Raw genomic sequence first — 26,202 nt, 5'->3', positions numbered from 1 at the left:
TTTAATGAAGCGGACAGCATACTTATATTTGGCATTAGTGGACTGTTTATGTTCAAACAAAGACCCCTGTCTCGGCCTTCCTGATTCGGCCCACAATTTAAAAGCGTCTCTAGCAGCAGTGTGTAGCTCATATCCAGTGCTGTCAGATTGATGCCTTTCTACAAGTTATCAGAGTTCATCCTCGCATTCACAGAACACAGTGTTATCATACACTTTGACCGTATGTATGCTCTTATTATGATTCAATATCAATTTTAAATGTTTATCCTTTATCCTTCTTATATTGTGTGAACTTGATGTACTACTCTGCCTTCCTTTACAAATTGCCCCCTGGGTACAAATAAAGTGTTTTGAATATTGATTTAAACGTACACACACACACATACTTGATTGAATTGGATCAAAGTTCTCCAGTGCTTTGAAGCTGGAGGAGGAACTGTTCTTGGTTGTGTGAAGTGAAAAGATGAGGAGCTTTATTAGGATAACCTTTGACCGGTTCCTCTCTCTGCTCATTGTTGTTCTGCTTTAGTTACTGATAATAGCTTTGTGTGCTGCACACTAGCAACCATAAGTGCCACTTGTACTGCACCAAAAAAACAACTGTAAGAGGATTCAGTTAACCGATATTTATTCATAGTTAACAATAATCAAAACATAGAATACATCAAATGTAACATCGTGCTCTTGAGAGGCATTGAAGGGTAGACATTGCATATCAGCTATGTCCTGTTATTATCATTTACATTTCAACCAAGAAGAAAACAATCCACCTGTGACCTGAATCACAGGATAAAACATACTGTCTAGCTTTTTTCACAGTGCTGTGTTCTTCCGTGGGATTTGTTCATTAGCCTGAGTCTCTTCTTTCTGTTGCTCCTCCCACACATACTCTAAAGTGCAGTCCTTCATCTTTGCCTCGAAGATACTTTGGAAATATTGATTCAACTCCTCTGTGAACATGTTTTTCCAGTCTCCAATCTTACCTGCATTTTTGAGGGGAAGAGAGACAGATGGGATTTAATTTAAGACCAAGTACAGGATTTTAAAAACCTTAAAAACTACAGGTGAATTTATATATATACTGTATTATTGAAGCATACAAAAACATGTTTGTTATTCTCAACTGATCATGATTTTCAAATAAAGACCTGTTGACTAATTTTCTAAATTTCAGATGAACACATCCTTGAAAGAATATTTTGACACTCTTGGGAATATGCTAATTCACATTTCTTCTCTATTTTCTTTTAGTTTAAAGGATTCTTGTTTGGAGGCCTGCAGAAATGAAAGAATCCATTTATTATCTCTTTAATTATATGTTGACCCTTTGGATTCCTCTTGGGACTCTTTAGGTGTGATACTAATTTGTTAATTGATAACAGCTTCTAATTATGGTGACACACATTTTTTACATTACTTTTGTACTTCAGTACTTTGTGATTGTATCAGATTATAACAGAACCGAGCCCCACCGTTTCTCATGAAGGAGCCCTTGCCATGGTTTATTATCTCCTCATCGATCAGGGTGTAGTTGGCCATCTTGTTGTCTTTCATGCTGCTGAAGATGCAGTGTTTCACACAGTTGCTGACCTCCTCCTCCAGCAGGGGAATCTCTAGGTGAGAGCTCACCTTCTGTATGGCGCCATGTAAGTCCTGACAGCAGGAAGACGACAATAATATCATTTGAAACACACAAACAAGGAACCTAGCCCTAAATGACATGTAACAGAAACATGTTCACATGTGAACTTCACCCTTAACTTCTTCTTTCCTAGCCCATATGATCGGGAACAAGATAAGTAAATATCTTATAAGAAAGCTGCACACTTTAAAACATGTACCTGTTAAATATATTTAAAAAATAAACAAAATAATTTTTGGGGACATTTATTATTGTTGGGATGACAAAATAAATCACATTTACCAACGACATATCTTCATATGTGATGTGAAGCAGATTGTTCATAGTTCCTATCTGACCAGTCCAGCCTTTGATGTGGTCGAACCAGGAACCATAGTGCACTGAAACAAATAAAAGATTACCTTTTGTCAGCATAACAGTACAGACCAATGAAATAAATATAGATTCTTGAAAAACTCACGTTTCCCCTCCAGGAATCGATTTAAAAACTCTGGGAAGGAGTCAGCCTCCGGGAAGAAGTTGGCAATTTTGTGGAAGTGAAAAAAAGACACCACCACATCTTTAGGGTTTCTGCTCACATAGATGACCTGTGAGATGAAACGAGCCACAGGGTCAGATTCCGTATTGAATAAGATCTAAATATCAACATCTCAGTGCCCTCTTGAAACTAGTAACACTGTCTCCAAATGACCTCCAACCTTTGGCCTTACTCTATTGCTATTGCCTCGACACAACATATACACTGATGTCTGCAGTAAATACATATTGGACTGGCCAATATTCGACTATCTCTATACTTTAAGGTCCAAAAGGTTAAATAAACATGTATATTTAACCTTTGCTTTGGAACCCTGCAGTGCAGGGCCCAGCAGGTGATGAGGCAGGTGTGTGGTGATGACTCGAGGTGTGCTGTTGTATGTCGCCTGTATAGCAGGGAAATAAATTTGCTCCAGCCAGGGAGCCCGAGCCCAGTTTGGTACAGTTTGGGACACATGTGGGTCCCCTCTGCTGGATATGAAAGTGACAATTTCCTGCATCCATGTGGTGCCTTTTGAGAGGAAAGAGAGGAGCATTTTTATCAGACCTTTTTAAGTAAAACTGCAAAAACATATTAAGTGTAGTAATGTGTCATTTAGATTTCAATCATTGTATTACATAATGGTTATCTACATTATGACTGCAATGAGTTACTCAACATGCTCCTGTGGTTAGTTGCTCAAAGGCTCAAAGACACTGCAGATGTCATGTATCCTGGTCAGTTATTTGTCTCTTCTTACCTGACTTTGGATAGGAGACAATCACGATATCTGTATCCTGAAATGGAAATTTGAGAGCAAGTTGTAAGGAATCCTGGGTGTGCAGGTGTCCCGGAAACAAAATGCCATGAAAGGTCTCTGCGACATCCAACCTGGCCATATCCAACCTGTAAACACGGTATACTAGGCTATGTTATTGGCTGGTCCAGGTTCCCCTTTCAGCTGCCTCTTGACTGCTCTTGAATTTTGTGTTTACCTTCCTCTAGCTCTGCCTGTGCCTGTCTGTGTTGCTAAGCTGTCTCTCTGTGCATCCGCTCTGTTAGAGAGACCGATGGTGACACAGCAGGCTTTAACATAGTGATGGAAAGAGGAAATGCAAATAGCACTCTTGGTGTCAGTCTATTGGCCAAATATAACAAATAGCCCTAGTCATGTTTAATCCAGCTGCAAAACGCTTCTTTCTTTCTTGCCTGAAACTGTCTGTGCAGCTCCCGCAAGGTCGATTTTTAGAGGTCAATCAAATCAAATCAAGTTTTATTTATATAGCACATTTATAAACGATTTTTGGTCGAGCCAAAGTGCTGTACATATAATAAAAATAGCCTACAGTAGAGACACTTTACAGCAAATACAACAGCACAGATTGTTCAGAATATCAGTATGAGAAAAACGACACCCTCTATCCTTAGACCCTCACATCGTACAAGGAAAATCTTCCGGAGAAAACCCACAGTTTAAGGGGGAACAAATGGGAGAAACCTCAGGGAGAGCAACAGAGGAGGGATCCCTCTCCCAGGACGGACAGACGTGCAATAGATGCCGTGTGGAAATCGAAGAGATAATACATTTTACAGCATATAGACCGAATGTTAGTAAATGCATGTGTCTGTAATAAAGTAGCTTATTAGTTGTGGTTAGCGTTGATTTTTAGACTTCAGAATGTCAATACAAATACAAAATAGAAAGATGGCTTTTTTACTGTCTTAAATATGTTTACAGTCGACAGTTATGCTGCCCACTTTTACACTCTGTGCTTGCCCTGCAAAATAAACATTATCCTGTTAATTCCTTTGAAAGTTGCTCAGTGGCACATGAAACCATAATGGCCTGACTCTCGAAAACAGAAATACCCGGTTCAGGGATCTTGTGCATCTAATGGGCCAGTTGGGTTTTACTGAGGACCTGCCTCCACAACGTCTTGGCTCATTTAAAGGAATGTAGTGGGAAAAAAACTCTGGACTGACCATTTTACAATTTTGAAGACTAAATGATTTAAATAATGACTGTTCAAATATTTGATTTACCTTACAAAAAAAATGATATACTGATTTACATACGTGTCTTTCCCAATGTTAGTCAAACTATTCATTTTGAGTCGATTGACGTCACGGACAAACACGGAAGATGAATACCACTGAGCCTCTACGAATAACGCTTCAACTTCAGACTTTTCTTTTTGTCGCTGCTTTTAATTGAACTATTCACATATTAGACTGCACTGTAACTTTTATCCATGTATTTTTTTTTCCATGTATTCTTTTTTCTTTTAATGTTTATTTTATTATCTTTTCTTTTTAATGACTGATTTTAAATGCCATTTTCTTAATGTCTTTCGTTTTTTGTAAAGCACTTTGAATTGCCTTGTGTTGAAAGGTGCTATATAAATAAACTTGCCTTGCCTTGCCTTGCCTTGCCTTGCCTTGCCTTGCCTTGCCTTGCCTTGCCTTGCCTTGCCTTGCCTTGCCTTGCCTTGCCTTGCCTTGCCTTGCCTTGCCTTGCCTTGCCTTGCCTTGCCTTGCCTTGCCTTGCCTTGCCTTGCCTTGCCTTGCCTTGCCTTGCCTTGCCTTCAACGCCAAGACCACTTCCTTGGGGCTTTTCTGATCCCTGGTTTTTTTCCTTAGTTTCCATTTTCCGTGTGTGTGTGTGTGTGTGTGTGTGTGTGTGTGTGTGGTGTGTGTGTGTGTGTGTGTGTGTGTGTGTGTGTGTGTGTGTGCGTGACTCAAAGTCCCTCTCCTGCAGGAAAGATGTTTAATGTGCTCCAGACTGCTCTGCTGGTTCTGCTTAGTAGCTCTGGTATGATCCATGTGTCCATGAACATATGTTGTGACTGTAGAAAAGCAGTTAAAAGGCACATAATACGTGAACCAGCATATAGATAGATAGAATCGGAGGGATGAAACCCTCTTTAATGGTCACACATGCAGAGCACACAGCACACAGTGAAATGTGTTCTCTGCATTTAACCCATCCTAGTACCAGGAGTCTAGTACTAGGAGTCTAGTACTAGAAACCCTCTTTAATGGTCACACATGCAGAGCACACAGCACACACAGTGAAATGTGTTCTCTGCATTTAACCCATCCTGGTACTAGGAGTCTAGTACTAGGAGCAGTGGGCAGCTATTGTACAGCGCCCGGGGAGCAATGGGAGTGAGGGGGGAAGGGGGTTGTCCGGTGCATTGCTCAAGGGCACCACGGCAGGGCCCAGGAGGTGAACTGGGACCTCTCCAAGTAGCAGTCCACACTCCATATTTAGGTCTGTTCGGCGACTTGAACCAGAGACCCTACGGCTCACAGTCCAAGCCCCTACTGACTGTGCCACTGCCGGACGTATGTATTGGTTAACAATTGTAAGATTGTAAGAGTTAATAAGCTACTGTGCTGCGTTTATGAATGCTGACGCTGTAATAAGAAACAGATTCAAAACAGAGGAGGAGTGATGAGCAGAGTTGATCTTCAGTGGTTCAATCGGACGGAAACAGACACAGCTGGGTGGATCATTTCAAGAATCTGTATAGTTTCAAACAAAAAACTAAAAGATTGGCAATTGGCAAACCAGGAAAGAGATCTGTTTCAGCAGCAGGAGGTTAAATCACGATTGGTCAGAGGTTGCAGAAGGTTTAAGAAGTGGGATCTTGCGATTGAGCTAAAAGAGAACTAAAGCGTTAGGGGGTTAGGGTTAAAGAAAAAAAGGGCAGATTGTTTAACAGTGTATTAAAGTTTAGGAAATGTTGTCCAAAGTTATCTCAGCTGCATATTTAATGCTGTGGATCAGCTCTTGTGCCGCGGCTGAGGATCCATACATGACCAGAGCTCTGCAGCTGATGTCTGAGACCCCACTCATTGACGGGTAAGAGGAAAAGTCTTTTAGTGAACGTTTCGTGTTATGATTTTCTCTGTTGAGGTTATGTGCTGTTTGCCATATGAGCAAAAGCAGTAAACTATTTATGTTTGGTAGTAAAAACTCACTTCTGGAAGCAATTTCTAGTGGTGATCTGGGAAACGGGCAGTACCTCCCTGCTGTGAAATCACAGTTTATGATGAGAGTCTTGAGAAAAGGCTTTTGAGGCTATAACCCTTTGATTTCCTGATATTTCAGCCATAATGACCTGCCTTGGCAGCTTCGAATGCAATTCAACAACGAGCTCAACAAAGTGGATCTTAACACGCTGGATACAACCCACACCAACATCCCAAAGATCAAGGAGGGACGACTGGGAGCGCAAGTACGTACGGAACATAATACTGGGAAATTACAGAAAACCATCCTGCAAAATCATGTGATTCTTCGTCTGCTGAGACAAACATCCTGTCTTCCAAAAATCTTTAAAATTCAATCTAATGAAATATTTAACCACTTCATAAACACCTTTTGCCTTGCAAGTAACTGCATCCACTCTCCTAAATAATATAAAACATTGTAGGAGAACACTTGATATTTCAAAGTGTAGTTGTACTGAGCAGCATTAAGGTGCTAAAGAAAATTGTGATAAATGTGTTCCAAAAGATTTTGTTAGCAAAGGTTTGTTTCCCAAAGTTCCAAACAGAATTGAGACGAACTTTAGGTGAGCCAAGATCAATTTGGATGCAGAGGACCCGGCTATCTATAAAGTAAACCTGTTTGTGTTAAGCATTTACTTACCTGCTCAACAATACGTTTTTAGTCTTGACTTATCATTCTTGCCTTCTTTATGCAACAAAGTAAAGCATATTTGATGGTGGTAGTAAGTAAATAGGTACTTGTACTCAAATACTGTACACAAGCATTATTTTGAGGTATTCATAGTTTTCTTGTGTGCAAATGTTAAGGGTTCATTGTGTGTATCTTCATTTTACCAGCCGTATTGCAGCCATTTTGTAGGTGAGCTCACAACCCAGGTCATATAAATAAAACATACATAATAAATCATCAATAAAGCAATAAAAAAAGGGATATGATTCTAATTAGGAACTTAATATCAGGGCAATAACAATCCCCTGGATACAGGGTGTGTTGATAATGAATACATGATCTCTGTTCCTCTTACAGTTCTGGTCTGCATATGTTCCCTGTGAGAGTCAGTACAAAGATGCTGTCAGACAAACACTGGAGCAGATAGACGTGGTTCACAGGATGTGTCAAAAATACCCAGAAACCTTCATGTTTGCCACTAGTAGCCATGGTGAGACTATAGACATTTCAGAGACTGTTGCTTTCTCCACTCACACCTGTCTCTGAATCACACTCATGTTTGCTCTGCTCAGACATCATGACGGCCTTCAGCATGAACAAGACAGCCAGTCTGATCGGGGTGGAGGGGGGTCACTCCCTGGACAGCAGTCTGGGAACCCTACGCCTCATGTACCAGCTGGGGGTCCGCTACCTCACACTCACACACTCCTGCAACACACCCTGGTAAGAGCCAGCAACACACAGAACATTTACTCCTCGTAAACACAGTGCAAATTAACACAAGTGACCTTATATGTGACACGCATCCATCACGTGCATTTAATTACCTGTGTTTGTTGATCATTTCAGCTCAAAGGTTTTTATTTTGTTCAATTGAAAAGATTCTGAAAGCAATTTTTTTTCCATATGTAATGTTTTAATTTGTAAACTATGGGTAACTATTGTTGTCAAATACATGTAGTGGAGTAACAATCTATCATGATATACTCAACTAAAGTAACTCAGATCTCTACCTTAATAAAGGCACTTTGTTACATCCCCCGAGCACACAGACATATGCACATATTTTTATAGACACACTTAAACAACACCATAGACAAAGACATCGTCCACAGTCAATTCAGTCGTATCCTACTCGAGTAAAAGTGACCAAAAAAGGGCAGCTTAAACACACTGTCTAAGTATTAATCTATTTATTGGCTGGGCTTTCAGTGGAGCTCGATCATATCTTTTTCTGTTTTATAACTATCAGTTGTCATGGTCAGTTTAGTTGTGCTGAGGGGAGTTTGGGGGTTTCCTGCAGGCTGCAATATCAGATTATCTGGAAGTTCAGCACTGAAACACTTTGATCTCTTTAGGAGGCTAAATCTATGTAACTGTCGGGAGAAACCTTATGAACTATACCCAAAGGATTAGAAAACTGTCACACACCTCCTAAAGTGAATCTATGTATTTGTTCACCTTCTTTCATACTAACACTATCACATTTCAAAGTACACTATGTGACCTTTGAAGCACCAAATCTGCTGGGGAAGTCCTAACTGTTTTTTATCCTCAGGGCGGATAACTGGCTTGTCGACACTGGAGCGGATCCATCTGAACACAACGGTCTATCTGCATTTGGCAAGGTCAGCAAACAGCAGGGATGGGCAAATGATGCTTTAAAAGTGTAATAAGTTACTGTTTACTGGCTTAAACAATAGGAATTTCTTAACAGCTAACTCCTATTACAAGCATCATAAAACACTTGTACCATGTGTAAAAGTCAAATGTCTGCACACTCATGATAGAAATACTATAATTCCTTTACATATATATATATATATATATATAACAAATATGGCTTATTATTAAAATAACTACATATTACATAAAATAATAATATAATGTAATGTAATACATATCTATTTGTAAAAACAATTGACAAAATATTTTTCCCATTTCCAATTTTTCAAGTGTGTTCATAAATGTGCCCATAAAGAATAATATTGTTTTTAATATTACATTTTCAACATTTAATCAAATATTTATTTGGGCTTTTTCTCAGAAATGTCCAAACACAAAGTTCAATCGGATTTTTTAAGCAATAAAACGTGTTATATCATGAAGGGGGTCAACTTGTGACAATAGATATAACAGGAACTGTATCTAGTTTAATATTTTACAGTTTTTTAATTGCTCAGTTTCTCAGAACACTAAACACAATTCACAAAACCACACCCCCAAAGTGCAAAACTCCTCATTTCTCCTGCTAAATGAAGAACTGCCCTCAAAACTACATAAACACTTTCCAAATGCAAACGTTTGCATCAAATATAACACACTCCATTCATAACACTAGATAGTTTAACCACCCAGCTACACACTGCTGAGCATCATCTAAAGCACTTCCATCTGTTATGGGCTGTGCTCTGTACAGAGAGGTTTCTGCAGAGAAAGATTGCTTGAGTATACAGACATACAGTAAATGGAGAAATACAAATGAGTTGTTGAAAGAAATCACATTATATTCAAAGATAACATTGTGCAACATGCATCTCAGCACATAGCTACTATGCTTCGGATCTCTCTAAGTGTGATGGCATTGTTTGCCAAAACCCAGTTTGTAACTGCTGCTACTACCTGGGCCTCATTGGAAATCCTTAGCCTTCCACCTCTTTGTTTCTCAGTCCTTCAGATAAACAACAAAGATATAGTGGTTGGTCAGTGTCTGTGTTGCATAAAAGTAAGTTTACCACAGTACATTGTGCAGGATGTTTGTACAGTTATAATATGCAACATGCCAACAATTCAATTACAGTAATGAAGTAAATACGTTTCACACAACAGATATAAGCACTGATATATCAAGAATTATGCAGAGCTACAAACTGGTAACTAACCTGTTTCAAGTCTAATGGCGCGTTTCCACTGCAGCGGGGTAGCCCCGTTTAAGCGTCCCTAAGCGTCCTCGCTCTGGCCTCGGGCTGCCTCACTGGCCGTCCGAGGCCGTGGCGCATTCCCATTGCAGTTTAGGACCTGGGGTAGCAACGCAGTGTAGGCGGGGCGATCGGCTTTGTTTTTGTTCACATTTCGAGTTGTTCCGTCGAGCTCCCGCTGGATTGTATCATCCCCAATGAGATGAAGGAACGTCGTCACCTCCTCGGTCGACCACGGTGTGCTTTTCTTAGAAGTAGCCATTTGTGTAGCTCCTCCGTTTACAAAATGCTGTGTATAAAAATGCTGCAAGCTTGCTTCTAGATATATATGCGACGCTAGGGATGAACTCGCGCGCAATCTTGTGACGATTCTCTCTGACCAATCAGCAGTCGAGAGTGTTGACGTCACTAGTTCAGCCCTGGCCCTGGTCTGAGGGAACCACGATTTTATGAGGCCGGAAAAAGAGGGAAAAAGTACCCGCTGGCCGGTACTAGGCTATATGGAAACGCCACCAAAAACCGGCCTGGCCGCTTGAGGACGGTTAAGGACGCTTAAACGGGGCTACCCGCTGCAGTGGAAACGCGCCATAAGTGTCCGGATTACAGAGGCAACAGTAAATCGGCTTAGATTAGGCTGAACCCTCTGTCCAGCCTCTCTCATCCTCAAACCATGGTTGATAACATTTCATTTAATTAGAGAGTATTCTTCTTTGTCCACGTCCTCTCCCTCCAGCTCTACCTCCTCTCATTCTTCCTCCTCTCACTCTCAGCCCAGCTCTTCCTTTTCCTCTTCCTCTTGCTCTTGCTTCCATGTTGGCTTCCATTGTTGCAGTAAGAAAGTTCTCACCTGTGGTCTTTTTATAGTGCTAACATCCTGATTGATGAGCCAACAATGATGCTCTCAGGTGTTTGGTCAGGTGGAACCATAGACTGTATATATAAAGGGTGGAACGTGTTTCTTGATCATTGGTCCATGTGTGAGGCCTTTTGAATATCAGTGTTTTAAACCTGCTAACACGTGACTTTATGTCAGATTCCTGTGTCTTACGTGGAGAAACGTGTGCAGTGGTTTGCACAAAGTGCCATGTTGATTTACAAATTGTGTGAAAAGCTGAAAACGTGTTTAGAGTTTTGGAGATTTGAGCCGATGTTTTGCTCTTTGAGTGTCAGTTAAAATAATTGTGCTTTATGTAGAATTTTAGTGTGTTAGCAATCGAGAAAAACTGTAAGTACCATTAACATTCATTGTTCTTACAAACACCAGCAACTAATAGCTGAGATGAACCGCCTGGGCATGCTGATCGATCTGGCTCACGTGACTCAGGCTGTGATGCACCAGGTGCTCGACATGTCGGCAGCCCCCGTCATCTTCAGCCACTCCTCCGCCTACAGCGTGTGTCCTCACAAGAGGAACGTCCCCGATGATGTTCTCAGGAGAGTGGTGAGTGTGTGTGTGTGTGTGTGTGTGTGTGTGTGTGTGTGTGTGTGTGTGTGTGTGTGTCACCAATACTATCGATAAACAAACCTAAAATAATAAAATATGTTAAAATGCAAATGAAGTATCAAGAGGCATAACATGAAAATACCTGAATATCAATCAATCAATCAATCAATGTTTATTTATATAGCCCAATATCACAAATGTTACATTTGTCTCAGTGGACTTTACAGTTTGTACAAAATATCAGTATGACAATACGACACCCTCTGTCCTTAGACCCTCACATCGTACAAGGAAAAACTTCCGGAGAAAACCCACAGTTTAAAGGGAAAAATGGGAGAAACCTCAGGGAGAGCAACAGAGGAGGGATCCCTCTCCCAGGACGGACAGACGTTCAATAGATGCCGTGTGTAAATTGAAAAGATAATACATTTGCAACATAGGTAGTCCAAATGTTTGGAAATGCATGTGTGTATAATAAGAAGATGAATCCACGAGGATATCCATCCAGGACCTATGATCCAGGACCACAGCCACGATTCAAGATCCAGGGCTCGCGATCCAGGACAGAGGAGCGCAGGATCATCCATGACTCCGGATCCCGGCGTATATAGACACCAAAAAGAAAGAAATTTGGGGAAGCTGGGTTAATCGGAACATGAGAGTACACAGGTATAGACAGAGAGAAGGAAGAAGTAAGATGTCCCCCGACAAACTAAGCCTATATCAGCAAAACTAGGGGCTGAATCTAATCAGACCTAACTATAAGCTTTATCAAAAAGGAAGGTCTTAAAGAGCCTGTGACAGCATCCCAACAACTGTTGTGCAATGAAATATTGGGCTACTAGTAATCTCGAACCGTCAGTTTAAAAAAGAAAAAGCGATACCATTCCGTTAAATATCAATAATTTCGAACATGGCGGGGAAATTCCTTCGACTCATTTTGAAGTTTTGGGGGAAGCCGGAAGTGACGTCAATGCGGGAACGCTTCACTGTGCGGCGAGAGAGCCAAACACGGACAAAGTGTGTTGTCATGCGTAGAAATGGTGAATTACTGAGTTTAGGCACGTTAATAACGTTTTAATGAAGTTGACTACAGTATATTCATATTTGTCAGTGCTTTCATGTCAATTCGGCGAACATAAACATAAATGATCGTGGTGAAGATGATGATTACATTAGGATTAAAAATCGGTAGTGAGAGCTACTGAATTTCCTCCCGTAGGATGTGATATAAAAACAAATCGATTATTTTTGTAGTTGTAAACTCAAGTGGATGAAACTACATGTATTAGTGCTTTCATGTCAATTCGGCGAACATATGATAGATTAAATGATCGTGAGAATGATGATTAAAAATCGTTTGTTTGAGCCGGTCTGCATTTCCTGATGAGAAAACAAACCGATGCTTTTTGTAGTTGTAGTACACCAACATGGATTAAACGTGTGTTTTTTTCACCACAATGTTGGGAAAATAATGGATAAAATGCACGGATTATTATTATTATTATTCCCACTCCGATCGGGACACTAGGTCCACCGTTTCCCCGCAGCGAGGCTCCCCCCGTTGACAGTTTACGTGGGCTGGGTGCAGTCGCGGACTGGCCATCGGGACCAATCCCGATGGGCCGGTACCGAAGTGGGCCGGTACCGAAGTGGGCCGGTCGGATAAATCACTAGCACATCCCCCATAGGCGGCGCGTGAGGCTCAGGTTTGGGAAGGCTAAATAACTTTTTTTACCTGACGCTGCCCGCCTCCGGCGTCTATAGAAAAGAGATCAACTCAGTGTGTGGAGTTTAAATCTCTCAAGTCATATTACAGGATAAAGGAAATACAGTTTAAACTGCCGTAGGCCTATGCAGAGAAGACGCCGACGTGTCGCACTTATCATTCATATTACATCATCAATCAGATCATCGATCATATAATATCATAATATATCATATATTTCCTTATCTGCCGTGTCTGGCCGTGCAACACTTACAGTGTCACATACTGTATGCAGAAGTATTATTTTTAGCAACACATTATGTTGACGAAACACAGTCAAATGTAATTAAAGTCAGATCCACTCGTGTCTTAGACGTGAACGCGCTCTCAGCTGGTGAGAGAAACCCTGGCTTGATTGACCGAGTTGATAACCAGCGTCGTAGGACCGCTTAGCGAGATCTCGTTTGTTAGTTTGTTGTTGTTAGTTAGTTTGTTACTCAAACATATCCAGGGTCTGTTGAACTGGCTTCGTAGTACAGGGCACAGGTGATTGGCAGCGCTAATGTCAAAGACACAGACATTGCATTATATTTGTATTTTACCAGGATGCAGTGACACAAATATTTACATATTTACATTTACTATCTACAGCACCCGCCGCCCCTGACATCCCCCACTCCCCCCGTTGACAACTTACTAGCGGTACCGAAGTGGGCCGGTCGAGAGTCCCGGGATGATTTTTAGTCCCAGTCCACCACTGGCTACATGACCGTATGATCGCCCATATTGACGCACCTAATTCCTAAACTTCTAACAGATACAACATAAACCGATCCTTCAGCCTCATATGAGCTCTCAGACACGTTCAAAATTAAACTGTCTGAGCTGTCTGAGCTTGCTGCTGTGTGCGCCATCGTGCGTTTACATGCAGATGTTGGGATCCTGAACGGTGCAGCTGGAGCGCTGTGCCCGCAATGACGTCACACGTAATTTGGCGGGACTTGAAGAATCCCCGAGAAGATCCAGGAAATGGTCAACATTGAAGGGCAGATTAATGGTTATCAAAGTACAAATATCCAAAATCAGTTCAGTAACGGTTTTCAAGGGGACAATATTTACTCAAATTGATGGGTTTGGATGATGGGGGAAACTCGTGTCACAGGCTCTTTAAGCGCACTCTTAAAAACGGATAGGGTGTCTGCCGCCCGAACACAAACTGGAAGCTGATTCCACAAATGTGGAGCTTGATAAGAAAAGGCTCTGGCTCCCATTTTACTTTTAGAGACTCTAGGAACAACCAACAACCCTGCATTCTTGGAACGCAATGCCCTAGTAGGACAGGTAAGGGATAATGTGCAGCAGGCTGATCAGGAGCCCGACGCGAAGCGGAGGGATCTAGATCGGCATGAAGGTGTTCTTTTCCCCATAATGACCAAGTTGCTGCACATTATCCCGCTTATTACATGGCCACATTCTCAACAAAGTAACATTATGAATCCCAATATTAATTGAAATGCTTTTATGGATTTAGAAAATTATTTTATTGATTTAAAAAATAGTTGTATTGATTTAAATTGACATGCATCCGCTAAGAAAAATAGTCCGTTGTTACCGTTTGAACTAACGTAGCAACGGCAGGAACTGTTTCGATAGTGTTTTTGAGGAGCTTTTTGATTACAGATTTGAAAACATCGCTGCTTGCTTTAAAAGTAGCACAATTCATGATGTCAAACCTTGGAAAATATCTAGATATCTCTGCTCTAATGCCAAAGGAACTGCACACTGAATATGTGTCGCCGTTTGATGTCTATGTCTGGACCGCTGCGTAAAAAGGAGGGTTTCTGCCCGTTACTTCTCCGCTGTTTTCTTGTCCCTCTTGTCTTTTTCTTTTCTTCACTGGGGACTCATCAGCCACTAACTGTTACAGATATGGGCATCTGTTAATGCCTGCTATATAGTGACGCCTGTTGGCGCTTTAGTAAACTGCATGCTGACACAGGCTTACACTGTGATGTACTATATCCGCAAGCGCGGGAATATACATGTGATGGAGTTGTGAGTTACGAAATAAAGCTGCAGACTGAAACATGGTGTCAGAAGTGGTCTTCTTGGACTAAAAGCTCAAGAAAACTCACGTCATGACGACAAACAGTATTCCGGCACCCGAGGGCATGCATATGTCTGGTGATATAGCCAAAAACTGGGAGGTTTTTAGAGCAGAATTTGAGGACTTTATGCTCGCTACAGGTCTGACCGAAAAAACGAATGCGGTGCAGGCAGCCACGCTGAGACGGCTTATGGGGAACGAGTGCCGGCATATATATATGCACAACGTCACGCTGACCGAGGAACAAAAGAAAGACCCCAAAACAATCTTGGATGCGTTGGGGGATTATTTCAAGCCGGCAAAACATGTGATTTATGAGAGATACACGTTTGGATGCTGCAAACAAGGACCGGACGAGCCGATCGATAGCTTTATAACAAAGCTGAGGGAAAAAGCATCATCATGTGAGTACCGTGACCTAAAAGATGAACTGATTAGGGACAGGCTGGTACTCGGTATTGCCAGCGAGAGCACCAGACGGAGACTGCTGCGTGAACGGGACCTAACGCTGCCAACAGCTGTGGAGATTTGCCGCCTTGCAGAATCGACGGAGTCACGCATGAGGCTTATTGAGAGCCCGCATGCACAGGTGGACAGTATTAATTCTATGGTGGACAGGCAAGGCGGACGACGCAAAATACAGTGGAAAACAGCTGAAAGAAACACAGCGGCTGAGAGAGAGCAGCAGTGGACCTGCAAATACTGTGGAAATGGACACAAACGGGGCAGAGAGCAGTGCCCAGCCTATGGTAGGACCTGCCGAGCATGTGGCGTTTCAAATCACTTTGCAAAAGTATGTCAGGCCAGCAGCAGAGCAGAGAAAACAAGAAAAGTTAATGTTGTTGAGGATGAAAGGCAAACTGAAGGGGACTCGGATACAAGTGAAAACCTATACAATGTCACTGAATATGTGGGGAATGTGAAAGCACCTGGACGCAAATGGTTTGTACACCTACACCTGAATAAGAAAAGACAGCTATGCCAGCTAGATACAGGGGCCACTTGCAATGTTATGGGCCGCCAGTTTAAAGAGAAACTGTCACCAAAGACAGCCTTACAGCCGACCAGAACAAGGCTAAAGCTGTACTCTGATACATACATGCCATCCCTGGGGAAATTTCACACTGACTGTGTGGTCAGGGGGAAAATACACAGACTTGTGTTTGAGATAGTGAACACCAAACAAAAGCATTGATCTGGGCCTTGTGAAATTCACTATTCCAAGAGAACTACTACCAGCGGAGGTGAACACTATTGATGCAAGCCAGTCTATGCCACTCACAAAAGAAATGCTACTGAAAGACTTTCATGATGTTTTCCATGACCCGATCGAGTCAGTCCCAGGTAATATTCATTTCGATCTGAACCCTGAAGTGACACCAGTCCAGTGCTCACCACGAAATGTCCCTGTAGCGCTAAAAGCCCGGGTTAAGGAAGAGCTGGACAAACATGTGAAAGCAGGCAACCTTACGCCAGTGACAGAGCCAACAGTGTGGATAAGCAACATGGTGACAGTAGCTAAACCAGACAAGATAAGAATCTGCATTGACCCAAAGCCTCTCAATCAGGCACTTCTCAGGTCCCATTACCACATGCCAACGCTAGAAGACGTCTTGTACAAACTGCCCAAGGCTCGTGTCTTCACACTGGTTGATGCTCGTGACGCCTTTCTCCAGTGCAAGCTTGATGAGGAAAGCAGCCGCTTGACGACATTCTGTACCCCATGGGGTCGGATGAGATGGCTCAAACTCCCGTTTGGAGTGTCAGTGGCGCCAGAGATCTATCAGCGCAAGCAACATGAGCTGCTATCAGGCCTGGCTGGCATCGAGCCTATTGCGGATGACATCCTGGTGGTCGGGTGTGGCGATACGGACGCAGAGGCTGAAGAGGACCACAACACCAACTTAAGAGCTCTCATGCAACGGTGCAGGGCTGTGAAGCTCAGATTGAGTGAACGCAAGCTGCAGTTCAAGCTCAAAGCTGTACATTTCCACGGCCATGTACTGTCTACAGAAGGACTGAAAATCGACCCAGAGAAAACTCAAGCAGTGTTGGACATGCCGACGCCCACGGATGCTAAGGCAGTGCAACGCATGATCGGGTTTGTGACATATCTGGCTAAGTTCCTGCCAGGGCTATCGGAGATCTGTGAGCCTCTTCGCAGACTCCTGGATAAGGACACAGCATGGCACTGGCTGCCAAAACACGATGATGCAATACGCGAGATAAAGCGGATGGTCACCAACACGCCGGTTCTCAAATATTATGACGTCACAAAGCCTGTAACGATCCAGAGTGATGCCAGCATGAATGGACTGGGGTGATGCTTGCTGCAAAAGGGGCAGCCCGTAGCCTTTGCCTCACGCGCACTGACACGGACTGAGCAAAACTACGCTCAAATAGAGAAAGAGTGTTTAAGCATAGTTTTTGCATGCCAGAGATTTCACCAGTACCTATACGGCAGGGACACAATCACTGCAGAAACAGACCACAAACCACTGATCACCATCTTTAAGAAGCCCCTCATGAATGCGCCTAAACGCCTTCAGGGCATGTTACTGCAGCTCCAGGGGTACAATCTGGATGTTGTTTACAAACCAGGCACGGAGATGTATGTCAGGGACACTCTAAGCAGGGCCACTCCACCGTATCGTGGTTCCGACACCCCCTATGTACGACAGGCGGTGTGTTCCATGGACAGCTTTCAGGTGGAGGACTCAGAGCTGGATCAGGCACAGCATCTGGATGTTACTGACTTCAGGTTTCGCCAAATTACCCAGCACACAGAGATGGACGATGTATTACAAGCTTTGACATCAGTAATCCTCAGGGGATGGCCTGATTTCAAAGAGGACACCCCCCTCTTGGTGCGAGAATACTGGCCCTTCAGGGATGAGCTCAACGTGCAAAACAGTGTGCTATACAGAGGGCAGTGCGTTGTTATCCCTAAGGCCTTGAGGGCAGAGTTGTTAAGACGCATACACACCAGCCACATCGGGGGGGAGGCATGTTACAGGCGCGCCAGGGATACGCTGTTCTGGCCAAACATGAGAACAGAGATAAAAGACTATGTGTCGAACTGCTCTGCATGCAATGAATATGCACGAGCCCAGCAGAAGGAATCATTGATGTCGCATGATATCCCAACACGTCCATGGCAAACAGTGAGTATGGATATCTTCTCTTACGCTGGCCAAGATTTCATCGTCCTAGTGGACCACTATTCAGACTTCTGGGAGAATGATCTTCTGCCGGATCTATCAGCTGACACTCTCATCACACGCTGTAAATCTCAATTTGCACGCTACGGACAGCCAGACAAAGTGCTCACAGATAATGGCCCACAGTTTGCCTGTGAACAGTTCAGGAAGTTTGCTGCAAAGTGGGGATTTAACCATGTCACATCCTCACCCAGATATCCAAAATCAAACGGCAAAGCTGAGTCAGCTGTCAAGATAGTGAAATCACTCTGCAAGCGGGCAAAGTTGGATGGCACGGATAAATGGCAGGCCATTCTCCATTGGCGCAACACGCCCACAGAGGGGTTGGACAGCAGTCCAGCCCAACGCTTAATGTCACGAAGGCTGAAGACTTAGCTGCCGGTTGCGGACAGCTTGCTGCAACCGTGGTTAGTGACGGGAGTGACGGAGAAGCTGCGGTTGAAACGGCGGCTTGCAAAATCCGCCTACGACATATCGGCAAGGGACTTACCAGAACTGAATGTTGGGGAACACATAAGGATGAGGCCTCTTCCAGGAGATCGCACAGGCCGTTGGCAACTGGGTCAATGCCTCCAGAAAGTCGCTCCTCGCTCATTCGTAGTGGAGGTGGACGGCACGCTCTACAGGAGAAACCGGGTGGATCTGCGGGTTGGGGAGCGCTCAGCCCGGATGCGACAGCTGGTAGGGCCGGAGCGGAGCAGCCACACGGACCGGGGCCATGTCAACGCAGAGAGGGCTGCAGGTGGAGCTCGAACCGACCCGGTCCAGGATGACACAGGTTTGGGGGAGCCTCCTCACTCTCCAGGGGTCCCGGCGCAAGGGCGGGGTTTGACACCAGGGAAGCCAGTGAGTACAGAGAGCCAAGCTGTATACTCGCGGTGTGGTCGCCTGTTACGGCCACCGCAGAGACTGAACCTGTGATACAACTGGGAACATTGTCACTAAGTCTGTTGGACTGTTAAGAAAAAAAAAAGAATTGTTGGATATTATTATAGTTTTGTATCGGTATTTGCATGGTTAATCAGTATTGTAATTGTTTTCATGTATTGGAGGTTGACAATGTTAAAGTGTTAGCTTTACACAATGTAGCTCTTACCTGCACTTTAAAGTGACATGCTGATGTTGTTTACAGCTAAAGGAAAGGAGATGTTACAGATATGGGCATCTGTTAATGCCTGCTATATAGTGACGCCTGTTGGCGCTTTAGTAAACTGCATGCTGACACAGGCTTACACTGTGATGTACTATATCCGCAAGCGCGGGAATATACATGTGATGGAGTTGTGAGTTACGGAATAAAGCTGCAGACTGAAACACTAACCATTACTCCAAATTACTGTGCTCTCCAAATATATTAAAATTAATGTTAAAATCCTCCATGTTGCTATCACACGACAGCGGAAAACTAACGACAATCAGACAGTTTGCTTGCTTTTCAAACATTTGAAAAACAGTTAGAGCGTCTCTTGTCAGTTTGAAAAGCCAACGGCAGGAACTGCTTGCGTTTTTGAGGAGCTTTTTGATTACAGATTTGAAAACATCGCTGCTTGCTTTAAAAGTAGCACAATTAATTATGTCAAACCTTGGAAAGTATCTAGATATCCCTGCCCTAATGCCAAAGTAACTGCACACTGAATATGTGTTGCCGTTTGATGTCTATGTCTGGACCGCTGCGTAAAAAGGAGGGTTTCTGCCCGTTACTTCTGCGCTGTTTTTCATGTCCCAGTTCGAAAAGCAAACTGCATGCAGTTTGCTTTTCGGCCCAACGGTATACAGTTAAATCGACCGGACTTCTTTCTGAAGATGTGAGCGTCCTTAACAACGGTCAATAAGTTCTTGACAGCGGTCTGTCTGTTCGGTATTAACAACGTGTCACGTGTTCTGAATTGACCAATCAGAATCGAGTATTCAACTAAGCCATGTAATAATAGGGTATAATGAGTTCTTTAAGGTAAGATGGCGCCTGCCCATTATAGGCTTTGTAGGCGAGAAGAAGAATTTTGAATTCTATCCTGTGTTCTATAGGGAGCCAGTGTAACGCAGCCAGAACAGGAGTAATGTGGTCCCTTTTCCTAACCCTGGTGAGTACACGAGCTGCAGCATTTTGAATCAGCTGAAGCGACTTGACTGACTACTTGGTACACCCTGATAGGGCTGTGCAATTAATCGTATTTTAATCGCGATTACGATTATGGTTTGCGACGATTAGGAAAACAGCATAATTGACAAAATACGATTATTTTTGCTGGGTGCGCTTTCGCCCCTCCCTAAAAGCCCACTCGGCCACGTGGGAGTGACATGTGTTGTGAGTGTTCAGCGCAAGCGAAGATGTCAGAACAAGAGCAGCAACTAGTTAAAAAGAAGGGTCGCGGGGAGATTCCCAGTCGATCGCGAGATGTGTCTAAAAATAGAACAACAATATTCTGTTTTATCGTTAATGTCCTGTAACATAATGTTCCCGTGCCAGAATAATGCACTTGAACGCATCAAAGCTTTGTGATTGGCCGGCCTCACCCCATGTGTCCGGGCGTGGCTGGTGAGCAGTGCACTAGTTCGCTGACGTTGTCCGTGTCAACAGCATGGATGGTCAACAGGAGTGACAGTCCGCACACACACAAGACCGCAATTATGGCAGAAGCAAAAAAGCCCAAAATATATAATTTTCACTCCAAGTGGGAGGATCATTATTTTTGTATCTATTCCAATTCAAAGTCCATCTGTCTCATCTGCAATGCGAGCGTGGCTTTATCGAAGAAGGGTAATTTAGGAGCGGCATTTCAAAACAGTGCACAAACGCTACGAGACGGAATTCCCTCCTAATTCTGCCCTACGCTCCAAAAGGGGAGGGGCCTGAAAGGACAGCTAAATGCACAGCAGTCCATTTTCACCAGGCCCAACAACAAGAGCAAGGCTGCTACCAGAGCATTTTATCGTGTCAGTCACGTTCTTGCGAAACACATGAAGTCTTTCGAAGACGGCGAAGTTATGAAAGAAGCTTTCCTGGAGGCTGCGACGCGCTTTTGTGGGACAGTAAAAATAACAGCAGCATTTCAACAGGTTTTTGATATAATAAAAACTCAATTTAGATACCGTTATTAATCTGCTGTAAGTTTTAGTTTGTTTGAATTTATTCATGATAATTATTGTACAAAATGGTATAAGAATGCAAACATTAAGATCTGTTCTGTTTAAATTGATTATAGTCTATCAGTTCAGAAACTAGTGTTGCTTGCATCCTATTTTAAAGGCATTTATTTTATAAAATGCAACAAAAAATGGGTTTGATTCTATTAATGTTGTCTTTTTTATTGCACTGTTGCTGCAGCAGATTACTGTGTGGCTTCAGATCTGAGTTGTCTTATTAGTAAGCCTAATTTATACTTTTGTAGCAACACTATTTTTATATAATGGCAAAGAAAGGGTTCTTCAGAGTCTTTTCTTTTTTTCCTGTGTCATATGTGGCAGCACTGCCACAAGTTCCTCTTCAGAGAGGAAACCAGACCATGTAAACAGGCTGGTATTTCTTGCAAAAAATCTTTAAGAGATGACATGAGCAGCCCTACCAGCATTTGCCATGGTGGCCTAAACATTTTTATTTGGTCTTAAATTGTAGTTCAACATTTATTTCCTGTTACTTCTGGACCATGACGGTTGGCCAGCCTTCAACGTTTAACTGAGTGGAATATGTTGAATATGTTTTACCAAAATGTTGGCTATATGTTAAGGAGTTTTCAGTAGGTTGTGACAGTGCACTGCAACATATTTGATTTCATTTATTTTGGTCTAATTTATTTTTATTTATCATATTAATATATGTTTAGTATGGTTTTGGAAGTGCGCTCCAACACATTTATTGATCTTGTTTATTGGTAAAATATTATTTGTTTTAAAGTTCAATAAATGGTCAATGAATAATCGTCAAAATAATCGTGATATCAATTATTGACCAAATAATCGTGATTATGATTTTTGCCATAATCGCACAGCCCTACACCCTGATAATAAAGAGTTACAATAATCCAGCCTTGAAGTAACAAATGCATGGACTAGTTTCTCTGCATCGTTTTGAGGCAAGATATGCCTGATTTTTGCAATGTTACGTAGATGGAAGTAGGCGGTCCTTGAAATTGATTTTATGTGGGCGTTAAAGGATAAATCCTGATCAAATATAACACCAAGATTCCTTACAGTCTCACTGGAGGCCAAATTAATGCCATCCAGTATATCCTTAGATAATTTGTTTCGTAGATTCTTCGGGCCAAGTACAATAACTTCAGTTTTGGTCGTGTTTAACATCAAAAAGTTAAGGTCATCCACGTTTTTAAGTCCTTAAGGCAGTCTTGAATTTTATTTAGATGATTAATTTCATCAGGCTTGATTGATAAATATAGTTGAGTATCATCCGCATAACAATGAAAATGTACAGAATGATTCCTTATAATATTGCCTAACGGAAGCATATATAATGTGAACAAAATAGGTCCGAGCACTGAGCCCTGTGGCACTCCATGGCTAACTTTGGTTTGCGTGGAAGATTCATCATTGACACGTACAAACTGAGAGCGTTCAGATAGATAGGACCTAAACCAGCCTAAAGCAGTTCCCTGTATGCCAACTAAGTGCTCTAGTCTTTGCAATAAGATATCATGGTCGATAGTATCAAATGCAGCACTGAGATCGAGCAAAACAAGAATAGAGACACGTCCCTTGTCAGAGGCTATTAGAATGTCATTTGTGACTTTAACCAGAGCTGTCTCTGTGCTATGATGTGTTCTAAAGCCAGACTGAAAACCTTCAAATAAATCATTGTTTTTTAAGTAATCACACAACTGTTTTGCGACCGCTTTCTCAAGAATTTTTGAGAGGAACAGAAGATTAGAAATAGGTCTATAGTTGGCTAAAACCTCTGGATTGAGGTTGTGCTTTTTAAGAAGCGGTTTTATCACTGCTACTTTGAATGATTGTGGAACATAGCCTGATAATAAAGACATATTCATAATATTTAATAAAGAAGTGCTAATTAATGGAAAAACTTCCTTCAACAGCTTAGTTGGAATTGGGTCTAACATACACGTTGATGGTTTAGAAGAGAGAATCATTGAATTTAATTGTTCAAGGTTTATGGCTGAAAAGCATTCTAGTTTACTATCTAGTGTAATATTAGAACTTACGTTTCCGGGAGCTGTTGATAACACTATACTGAGAGATAAGACTTCATTCCACCTCTCATATTGGAAGTGATTTGAATATGAAAAGGCAGAAATAATAAAAAGATAACGCAGTGAAATGCCTGTTAAAGAAACATACTGCCTTTACTGCTTATGATCTCCAATAATACCCATAAAAGGTTTTTTAAAGCACCAAAGGGTTAACAGTGGTTGGAAATGTCCCTCTTGTGTCGACTTTTACTGACACATGCATTAAGGGAGTATCCTGTTGGAAAAAATTATAAATAAGAAGATGGTTAACTAACATTATATAGCACTGTTATAAACAAACAGATAAAGATAAATGTGTTTATAGCATGGTTTATAGCCAAGAGACAGGCTGTTAGATTCAGACAACAGAGGTCAATACCCTCGTTTTCTTATGTTGTGAGTGTAGGTACATCTCTTGGCCCACGTCACAGCTCCATCCTAGATAACAGTTTCTAGGTCAGTTACTGCTCACAGTCATGTAACATCCTGTTTCTCCAGAACGAGACCAGAGGAATCGTCATGGTGAACTTCTACAACGACTACGTGACCTGCAGCAAGACCGCTAACCTCTCAGATGTTGCAGGTAACAACTACTGTCATGTCGAAGGCTGTTAACCTGGTTACATATTAACATGTATCATTCCGTCTATACAATTCCTTGTCTCCATCACTTTCATTTTTACAGCTTTATGTTTTAAATTTCCCTTGTTCAACTGCCAATGTGCAACACAACACAATCAGAGAACCACAGAGTCATACATGTCTCAGGGGGCATCTTTTTAATGTCCATAGTTCTCCAAAGTCCCGTTTATAAAAAGCTGTATAATTACTGTTATTTGTCCACGAACATTGATAGTTTATATTGTATGTTATTAAAAAGAACATGTAATGTCTGCTGTAATTGTTTCTTTATCTCTTAGAGCTAATGATGTAAGTTCATATTTTTTGAAATGTTTCCTAAAAGCACTGTTTGATTGAAATGACTAGTTTCAATGCAAAGGTTAATTATTCATAAGTCATTTACAAAGATATGTGCCCTCTCACAGTACTGTGATGAATGCAAATCCCACTGCAATTTAAAATAAGAGTAAACTCTTTAAACTCTGATTTTGCAGTATTGCAATATATTGAACAGTAAGCTATCTCTAGATCTCCAATGCTCAGTCCTACTTATAATATATAGATATATTCCATGTTGTAAACATCCATAGCTTTCCTTCACTCTGTTACAGTCAGCCAGGAGCCTTGGGATTACCTCCTATGCTATGAGAAGAAGACCTTTAATTATTAATGTCTGATTGTTGTTTTCTGACTCTTCATCTTTTGCATATATTCCTGATAAAAAGGTATGATGGTTCTACCTTTTATTATAGATCACTTTGACCATATAAAGAAAGTGGGCGGGGCGGGCATCGTTGGCTTTGGTGGAGATTATGATGGGGTCGGAAGGTGAGTACAAACCTTCAAACGTTAAGCTTCCTGTCAACACTGGGAAGATACGTTTAAACTGTGAAACACAAAGAAAATCGGGGAATTCTCTAAAGTAAAATGTGATTCCCTGTCAGACTGCCCGAGGGTCTGGAGGACGTGTCCAAGGTGCCCAAAGTGGTGGCTGAGCTGCTGAGGAGAGGCTGGAGCGATGTGGACGTCAAAGCTGCTCTGGGAAACAACCTGCTCCGAGTCCTGAGCAACACTGAGGGGGTTAGAGACGCACGCACGCACGCACGTAAATAATTCATTTTATTATTTTCCTACTTTCTGTACATAGTGGCCACAACAATATAAAGCAATCAAACACATATATGTATGCAGAAGTGCATTCAACTGTACACACTGATAATAAAAATGAAATCAATTGTTTCTTGTTTTTTTGACACACACACACACACCCCCCTGTGACAGTGCCTTTCTGTCTGCTGCCTGACGGTCTGATCTCTGTTTGTCAGGTGCGTGATGGTCTGAGAGACAAGAGTCCAGATGATGTTCCTATTCCATACGACGAGGTGAAGAATACTTGCAGGACGAGCTACGGCTACCAGACCCTGAACACTGGAGCCGTGCACTCCCTCAGCACACTGGGCCTCCTGCTCACACTGGCCCTCCATGCTGTTATAACATGATCAAATTCATAAGCTATGTTTTAATACACACACACGTTCCAAATATAGTAGAGTCCACTAATAGCACTAATTGCTTACATAATGGAAATTAAGAGTATTCTGCTTTGTCCTGAAGATCTGTGTGCTACCTTTTAACCTTTGGATATTAAACCCTGAACTTTAGGAATGTAGGTTTAGCACCTAGAAAATAATGGGAAGGTGTATCATATCGAATTTACCATTTAACTGGATTTAAACATTGTTGTGGTTCTTTTCACGTTAACTTTACCTTGCATCATCTGGTTGTTTTATCCTACTTTACCACTGTGAGATTGAAGCTGCTGTGGGCAAATAGAACTGTGTCTGGACAATAACATGTTGACAAAGTCTCACCATTATATTCCAAATACATACACACTTACTCTCGCACACAGACAACCATATTCCTTAACATCAGTGTGCTTACAATTAACCAGGAAGTAGTACAGTACGTGTCCACAGCTCCATCTAGTGTTCTTAGTGTGTAACCACCGAAGAGATTAAAATGTTGGTGATTTGCATGTTTTCAATTTAATTTACACATTACATACACAGGAGCATTTGACTTGATGGCATGATGGATGAAAAAGAATATATGTTTTAGTTTCTAAGGTTTTCA

General features: G+C 42.1%; 3 protein-coding genes across 3 annotated transcripts; 2 read left to right on the top strand and 1 right to left on the bottom strand.

The window, feature by feature from the left end:
• Positions 1–611: 611 nt before the first annotated feature.
• Positions 612–3,142, bottom strand: sult5a1 (sulfotransferase family 5A, member 1). Its single transcript, XM_034218908.1, has 6 exons — positions 2,920–3,142; positions 2,479–2,690; positions 2,103–2,229; positions 1,925–2,022; positions 1,473–1,653; positions 612–983 (listed from the first exon to the last, which is right to left on the bottom strand). Exons 1-6 carry the CDS (start codon positions 3,056–3,058, stop codon positions 814–816), a joined length of 927 nt encoding a protein of 308 aa, XP_034074799.1. The 5' UTR covers positions 3,059–3,142; the 3' UTR covers positions 612–813.
• Positions 3,143–5,740: 2,598 nt separating this feature from the next.
• Positions 5,741–26,171, top strand: dpep1 (dipeptidase 1). Its single transcript, XM_034216976.1, has 10 exons — positions 5,741–6,027; positions 6,277–6,403; positions 7,207–7,339; positions 7,422–7,572; positions 8,408–8,477; positions 11,032–11,208; positions 23,944–24,028; positions 24,819–24,894; positions 25,011–25,146; positions 25,392–26,171. Exons 1-10 carry the CDS (start codon positions 5,906–5,908, stop codon positions 25,563–25,565), a joined length of 1,251 nt encoding a protein of 416 aa, XP_034072867.1. The 5' UTR covers positions 5,741–5,905; the 3' UTR covers positions 25,566–26,171.
• LOC117546645 (uncharacterized protein K02A2.6-like) lies at positions 16,277–19,137 on the top strand. Its single transcript, XM_034216962.1, has 2 exons — positions 16,277–17,321; positions 17,682–19,137. The coding sequence occupies exons 1-2, from the start codon at positions 16,298–16,300 to the stop codon at positions 18,620–18,622; spliced, it is 1,965 nt and encodes a 654-aa protein (XP_034072853.1). The 5' UTR covers positions 16,277–16,297; the 3' UTR covers positions 18,623–19,137.
• Positions 26,172–26,202: the final 31 nt, after the last annotated feature.

This window comes from Gymnodraco acuticeps, unplaced genomic scaffold, assembly GCF_902827175.1.
Source record: "Gymnodraco acuticeps unplaced genomic scaffold, fGymAcu1.1, whole genome shotgun sequence".
Lineage (NCBI taxonomy): Eukaryota > Metazoa > Chordata > Actinopteri > Perciformes > Bathydraconidae > Gymnodraco > Gymnodraco acuticeps.
This window is presented reverse-complemented; position numbering and strand designations above follow the sequence as displayed.

Excerpts from the sequence above, each read along its gene's own strand:
- sult5a1 (XM_034218908.1), bottom strand. The coding sequence starts at position 3,058 with ATGGCCAGGTTGGATGTCGCAGAGACCTTTCATGGCATTTTGTTTCCG. Across the intron at positions 2,230-2,478 it reads TGCAGGGTTCCAAAGCAAAG|GTCATCTATGTGAGCAGAAA; the intron begins GTTAAATATACA and ends TTCATCTCACAG. Across the intron at positions 1,654-1,924 it reads CATATGAAGATATGTCGTTG|GACTTACATGGCGCCATACA; the intron begins GTAAATGTGATT and ends TCCTGCTGTCAG.
- dpep1 (XM_034216976.1), top strand. The coding sequence starts at position 5,906 with ATGTTGTCCAAAGTTATCTCAGCTGCATATTTAATGCTGTGGATCAGC. Across the intron at positions 7,573-8,407 it reads CACTCCTGCAACACACCCTG|GGCGGATAACTGGCTTGTCG; the intron begins GTAAGAGCCAGC and ends TTTTATCCTCAG. Across the intron at positions 24,895-25,010 it reads GATTATGATGGGGTCGGAAG|ACTGCCCGAGGGTCTGGAGG; the intron begins GTGAGTACAAAC and ends ATTCCCTGTCAG.
- LOC117546645 (XM_034216962.1), top strand. The coding sequence starts at position 16,298 with ATGCCACTCACAAAAGAAATGCTACTGAAAGACTTTCATGATGTTTTC. Across the intron at positions 17,322-17,681 it reads AAAGCCTGTAACGATCCAGA|GTTCCGACACCCCCTATGTA; the intron begins GTGATGCCAGCA and ends CACCGTATCGTG.